The sequence below is a fragment of the Sphaeroforma arctica genome, assembly GCF_001186125.1.
Source record: "Sphaeroforma arctica JP610 unplaced genomic scaffold supercont1.1927, whole genome shotgun sequence".
In the NCBI taxonomy this organism is placed as follows: domain Eukaryota; class Ichthyosporea; order Ichthyophonida; genus Sphaeroforma; species Sphaeroforma arctica.
In genome coordinates, this window is record NW_014038631.1 from 2,791 (window position 1) to 10,138 (window position 7,348).

General features: G+C 46.6%; 2 protein-coding genes across 2 annotated transcripts; both read left to right on the forward strand.

Annotated features, from left to right (window-relative positions):
- Nucleotides 1–54: 54 nt before the first annotated feature.
- Nucleotides 55–5,323, forward strand: SARC_11870 (hypothetical protein; the record flags this gene model as incomplete). The annotated part of the gene is made up of 7 exons (XM_014294036.1): nt 55–92; nt 150–415; nt 1,038–1,172; nt 2,473–3,036; nt 3,290–3,406; nt 4,389–4,489; nt 4,850–5,323. The coding sequence occupies 7 exons, from the start codon at nt 55–57 to the stop codon at nt 5,321–5,323; spliced, it is 1,695 nt and encodes a 564-aa protein (XP_014149511.1).
- Nucleotides 5,324–5,348: 25 nt separating this feature from the next.
- SARC_11871 (hypothetical protein) lies at nt 5,349–6,421 on the forward strand (the record flags this gene model as incomplete). The annotated part of the gene is made up of 2 exons (XM_014294037.1): nt 5,349–5,616; nt 6,068–6,421. Coding segments are annotated over 2 exons (622 nt in total), but the record flags the coding sequence as incomplete, so codon positions are not given.
- Between the last annotated feature and the right edge of the window lie 927 nt (nt 6,422–7,348).

Consider the following 7,348-nt stretch of genomic DNA (forward strand, 5'->3'; position numbering starts at 1 on the left):
TATGTGTGTGTGTGTGCGTGTGTGTGTGTATTGTGGACACGTGGGGACGTCGGGATGGGGGCTATAGGAGCAAGCATGTGTGATTATCCACTGTGTGTTGTTTGGTGTTTATTATGGGTTCCATGTACACTCGTCACAATCTTCAACAGGCACCTAACATCCACCTCTACTCCTCTATTGCAACAAGATTTGCAGACTCTATCGCTGACTCAAAGAAGGCCATCTCCAGAACCAGACCTTATGGTGTCTCCTCGGGCGGCCCCAACCGCACTGGTTTTTCCCCTAAACGGACAAAGGAATGTGGCTAGTGGTGTGGACAAGGCTGGAGGAGCAGTGCATTCGACAGCCGCGAGCTCTGCTGCGCCCAGTCCAGTGGGTATGCGAGTAGAACGAATGGGACCAGTTGACATGTGGAGTATGCATTGTTGATGTGTGGCATACATACTTTTTATGAGAGGGGTGCGTAGTATTGGGATGTGGTCTGCGTACTCTTGGCGGGGGGTTTGTGTGGGGGGGGGGTTGTTACGTATTGCTCATGTGCCGGCTTACACAGATCGATAGTATGTCAGGGATTTCTACTTTCGCAGTCCTGCCCTGAAGTTGACAGCACCTATCGAGGGCGCCAGTGTACAATTGACTATCAATTTTGTTGACTGACACGAAGCACATAGTTTGGTTCGAATCAAGCGCACAAGCATGTGACTGAGTGCCCGCAAAAGCAGAATGGTCAGCCTCGGCGAATCTAACAACTGTACTGTTGTACCAGTCGAATAAACGTATGGCAACCACGCACAGCTTTGTATACCCCTACCCACACAAGACATCCCACGGTCCGCACTCCTGACCATGTGATGTGTGTGCTGAAGTGTAGGTAGTCGATATAGCTTGTTCTTGAATCATTCGCCTGTCAGAGCGTCATAAACCTAGTGCATCGTACGATCAAGTTTGTGCTATCCAACAAACCGACTTTTTTTCACATGGGAGGGTTGTAATCCCTCAGACGCCTAATTGCGATTGTGTGTCTGTGCCTGTCACAGCACTCGGATTGAATTCGGGGTCACGACACTCTGGCAGTGCTATGGGTGATAGAGGCTCCCCGGAATATCAGAATAAACGAGGCCCGTCATTCTCTGCGCCGAGTGTAAGCAACGACCGCAACGCAGCTGCCTCAGGTATGGTGCCGTGCTATCACGAGTGGTTAGTGCTGTGGGCTGATATATGTTGTATATACACAAGACCGCCGCCCGATGCACTAGACCTGGGTTGCAGGGACCCTCACTATGTGATAGGGGACAAGGGCAGTTATCTATATATGTGACTTGTGGTAGTATGTAGTTTGTGGGTTAGCGCGGGTGGTGGCTGGGTGTGTTCTCCGTAGCCCATACTTGTGCTTTGCTGCTGCCTGAGTGCGACGGGGTGGTCGCAGGAGTGGACGCCGCTTTGGTATCGTATTGGAAGTGGTTGCCACTCTTAGGTTGTCGGTATGATCAACGTCCTGTTGTATGTGCTTGTACGTGGGCTGCTACTGCATGTACGATCGTGTAGACACAATCATGTGCATTGGGGATATATATTGTGGTGTGGGGTCCTTGGCTTTATGCAAGATGGTTGTGGCAGCATCAGGGCTGCGTCAGAATAGCAGGTGATATTGAGAGTTGGCTTCTTCAGACACGGTCGCGTAGCCGCCTTCAGTGATATCCATTAGTGATTGGTGGTGTTAAGCTTTTGTTCCTCCATGTGCGGCGGTTGAGTCGTAACCCACCACCTGGTACTGCGTATCAAATGGTGCATCGGCAGAGACTTAGCGTATGTTGGTCGAGATATTACCAGCTTATAGGCTCTGATGTAGACACATCCAGCGGAAGACCCGTCCTGGGGTTGGCGGTGTAGTTCCAAGTATCTTGTCTGTGGTATCACAAGTACTTTGATTAGCCATACCGTACCCATCGGCTCACATTAACCTTCTAGTCACCTACTAACGCGCACATGGCAAGACTGAGCACTTTCACGCGGCTAGGAGGGTGTGTGTGCCCAGTGTGTGTTGTGATGTGGTGTAGATCCATTCTACAGTTCTCGATTGTATAGCATAGGGTACTCAACTGCAATTTCTTGCCTGACGCAAAGCACCTCAAAGTATATCTTATGACCGAACCAGCACTGCCAACATGGATTTCTGTTGTACAAACTCTTTGTACGCCTCGTCCCGCAGTACTTATGTAACATTATTAGTTTTCGTACCCCTGTGTATGGCGTCCCGTGTCTCCGTATACAGATTGAATCCGTCGCTGTATACGTGTTATATACAATATAATATAATCTGGCAAGAAGAAGAAAAATGGCGTGTTTTTGTGCATCACGTTACTCACATTCGTGAACACGAGGTTGTACGCATACCGTCACTTTCACTGCATGAAGAGTGTGTTGTTCAAGGCCAGGGCTCGCACACACATACTTACTCCACACTCCAATCAGCCGCACCGCCAGCAACCAAACTGGCCAACGGACAGCACCCACGCCAGCAAGCTGTGTCGCAACAGTCCAGCCGCGAAAGCATGTGCAACCCTAGCAGGCAGCCCACATTCAGCAGGCAGAGCACCGCCAACCGCAGTCAGACGAGAGTTGGCGAGCAAACCAACACGCGGGACGCCAGGGGGGATAGGCTGGTAGACGGCGGCCAAGACTCTGTGGTTGGGGGGAGCTCTATTGCGGAGAATAGGAGCGCCCGCAGTGGGGGTAGTAACGAGGATATGGCCCCACACGGGAACCACGAACGACAGCGTGAGCGCCCAGGCACGCGGGAAGGTGGCTCAGACCTGCGCGAACGCGGCCAACGAGGCAGCGCAAACGGCACGCGCGATGGGGAGAGTGTGGACGGGCGTGGGCGTATGGCGCACCACGACGGCTCAGTGGGGAATCAGAGTGGCAATCTGTTCAATCTGTTCGGTAAGGCTGCAGGACAGGTGCAGGTGAAGGTGAGGTCTTCACCACCACCCGCGCAGAGTCTGCCGATTTCACAACCAGCGCAAGTGCAGTGGGGTATGTGAGCTTCATGCCAGTGTTGAACATGTGTATATATCGTTTGTGGTATAATGTGTGAATATATGTATATAACTTGGGCGAGTATGACCAGAGTTTTCGGAAGTTTGCGAGTGTTTATAGCATACGGTACAGTTGTGCGCTACCTTGTATTTCTGGGATTTGCAAACACATAGAAGAGTGTGCAAATCGCCTATTGGAGCACATATTAATATCTAGCTCAATCCGTAGTACTTCAATTCACAAATGGCAGGTGGTGAAAAGATGGGAAACCGTGTGATCCCACAACCACCTCCAGCTGCGTACAATATTAACGACCCCCGACTGAGACAGCGCACCAGACATCCGGGGGACGCACAATACAATGAATGTGAGTACAGTGGTACAATGTTTCTATTCGAGATAAAATTCGTATATATATACGAGATGATGCGACTGTTTGTATATCTACACTTACTTGCGTATGAGTGCTTGCATTGATTTGTTACAGAATACTACACAGTTTATGCAATCTTGACGAATATCTGAAGTTATGTGTGTGTGTTTGCGCACTTGTTTTGATGTATTTCTCCGTCTAGGGTTTGTTTGCACCTGTGTGTATTCTCACATACATTCATGTACATGTATATATATATATATTTATATATCCGCTGCGGCGTTCAGCGTAGCGGAGTATTCATTGCACACTATAGAAGCACATGCACATATTGAGCTGTGTATGTGGGCGCCTTTCTGTGCGAAACAAATAGATACGGTCTGATTAAACGTGGTGACCGCTTCCGGCCTGCAGTACTTGAGTTTGCAGATGAGATCAAATGCTTAGGTGCGGCGTGGTGTAATGGTTGCACTCGGCCACTCATGCGTACTTGGGTTGTATATCTGCTGTGCATTATATCGTATTTATATTTTATTCGCACACGTACAAACACAAAAACAAGCACACCAATTGCGGTATATACCGATTCATACGCCACTGCAATACCGTCCTTGAGATTTGACTAGTGCTTAAGTGCTGTAAAAATGCGTATCCAATTACATTTACTTAATAAGCATGTACTTATACTCAAGTACATAGCCTTCTAAATTTTACAATTTAGAAGGCTATGTCAAGTGCCTGTTTTATCCGCGGTACGAAGCGGCCGCTCCGGTTTCCTGGGCTGTTGTGCTTTTGGCGGGGGTTGGCTCCACTCTCAATGTTTTGATGCGCGTATATCAATGCGTCCAATCGAATCCCAACAGGCCCGGCACAGACTGGTGTTCACTTGTTTTCTCATGACGCTACTCGCGTACATTCTGTAGTGCACATCGCTTCTATCGTTTCCTTTAACACTTACCGACCACCCGGCCTGCAGCGCATCAAAGTACAATTAACGGCAATGGGACCATCAACGATGACAAGACCATCAACGACGACGAGTCTACGTTGCCTACTAGCATACCACAGTATCCGCAGGTAGGGTGGTTGCGGTCTGTAAGGATTCATTCGAACATAATTTGACTATCCTGTGAATGCATTGTGTACACGTGTGGTGCATACGTATGGGGGCCATTGTTCTCGTCGCATACAATACGAGTGCGTAAGCTTGTATATGACCGAGTGTGCCTTCTGCCTGCAGACTTGTGTACCGAAGTACGGTGCGACCTACAGAGTGAACATTTCCACCCCTGAAACTGCTACGCTGCATGCGTGTATACGTATCTTCATGTTGCGCCCGAGGTTCAGCATTGTTGATATCTACACACTCGGGTCTGTATTTATTAGAAACCTCTGACTACTTAACGTATTCTCTCACTCTCACCGGACACCGTGAAGGGTCAGAACCGGCGACAAGACATGAGCAACGAGGACAACGACCCGCGAGTCAACAGTGCGTACGTACTCAAATCCCAGGACAGGCATGTGGATGTCGTGCATGGTAGGGATAGGCCCAACGAGCGAGACCCCCCCAGCATGGGCACAAGAGGTCGCGAGGCCATGCGGCGCCGAGTGAGCCACGGGAGCCAAAGCCACTTACAACCAAATAATAATGGCCTGGATGTGGAGCCCGGTCAGAACCTGAACCCGAACCAAAACCTGAACCAAAACCTGAACCAAAAACCAAAAACCAAAAACCAAAAACCAAAAACCAAAAACCAAAAACCAAAAACCAAAAACCAAAATCAAAATCAAAACCAAAATCAAAACCAAAACCAAAACCAAAAATCAAAATCCGAACCAGAAACAAAACCCGGGCATGCACAAGAACCTGAACCTCAACGCCCACAGCCGCCGGGAGAGTGTCGGTAGCCTCCAGCAGCGTGAACGGGAGGGTATGAGTGGGGCTGGTGGTGTAGGAATGCGCGGCCGAGACATGCCTTGGAGAGGCGAGCTACGCGGCGACGGCACGCACGACAAGAACATGACTCACGAACGGGAGAGAGGCAGAGACCACGACCGCGAACGCGATGGCAAGGACGATCTGGCGGTGCAGCAGCAGAGCCAGTACAAGCGACAGCGCCGATCACCCAACCAGGCGCACAATATACGGTCTAACGGTCCGCAGGGAGTGGACTGGAACGGAGACCATAGAGACGCGGAAGGTATGCAGTGACAGGGGGGGGGTGAGTGGTGGGGGTGTGATGCACACGCCCGTGGATAGGGAATGCGAAGTTCTGGGGAGATTGCGGCTGGGTGGGGTTTTTTGGTTGTGGACTGAGTATTCTTATGGTAGCTTAGTTGTGTTATGAACTGATGAGTGATTGGATGGGTGTCGTGTACGCGCGCCGTGCTCATTTGCCCATTCGATTACATATGTGCTTTTGACCATATAAAAGGCCTGCTTATAAATCTGCGTATAAATCCCATCCTTTATCAACCTGTGCATTTATACCTAATATGCCAGCCTCGCGACGCTGCTTTACCAAGCCTCTGTCGCCGCGTGTGGATCTTCATTTCGTAATATTTCGTATCGCACTGATTCTACAAACCGTTTGGTTATCAACACAAATAGTACCACATTTAAACCACGCTTGTATCCCACCCTATCAACAGGTTCTGGCCTACCCGCCAATCTGGTCAACGGCACGAGTCCAGTGCAGAATTCGCACAACTACAGCCCCAACCTTCCCTTCAATCGCGTCGCAGGGCAAAGCACTACCAACCCTAGCCATAGTGGCAGTGTGGATAGTATTAAGGTGCGTGTGGGCCAGAACGGTCTTATCAAGGACTACACGCTGGCGCTGAGGGATCTGAACTTTCTCCCGCCTAATAATAAATTAGTAGTGGCGCTGCGAGAACCCAGAGATGCCGACGGTGCCGCGAGACTCAATCGCAATCCTCTAGTGTTTCCATATGTGCTACAGTATCTGGCGACCGGCCACAAGACGCTCTCCTTACCCCCGGACGGTAAGTGATTTTTATCAGTAGTATTAAATACGACTTATATTATGTATAAATGAGATGTATATTATGAGCACGCATTTTGAAAACGTGCAAGTATATGCAAAAGTACAGATATATTTGTATGTATGTATGTATGTATGTATATATTTATATATGTATGTATGTATATATGTATGTATGTATGTATGTATGTTACACAATATGCATATGTATATTTAATTTTCGTACATATGTTTATTTATCAATTTATATTTATATCTATACATATTTATAAATATATATATATATATATATATAACATTCATTATACTATAAATTGAGTTTCTACCTAAATATCTGCGCATTCGTCCTGATTGCCTTAGTATTTCGTGCGTTACGGGAAGTCCTCCCATTTTGAAACATACGACATGATGGCAAATCATATTGGATGTATTCGTAACCCATTTTCGTATTTCCTCCTAAATCTAAATGTTTGCCTTCAAGAGTGGTTTACCAAATGGTCACTCCCCAGTATTCGAAGGCAAACATTCAGATTTAGGCGGAAATACAAAAATGAATTACGAATACATCCAATATGATTTACCATCATGTCGTATGTTTCAAAATGGGAGGACTTCCCGTAACGCACGAAATACTAAGACAATCAGGCCGAATGCGCAGTTATTCAGGTAGAAATTCAATTTATAGTATATAACTGATATATATATATATATATATACATCTATATTCATTTTCAAATTTAAATATATATATATATGTATATGTATATGTAAATATATATATATATATATATATATTGTATATATATATATCTATATTCTATTTCTATATTTAATATATATATATATATATATATATATATATATATATATATATATATATATATATATATATATATATATATATATATATATATATAATATATATATA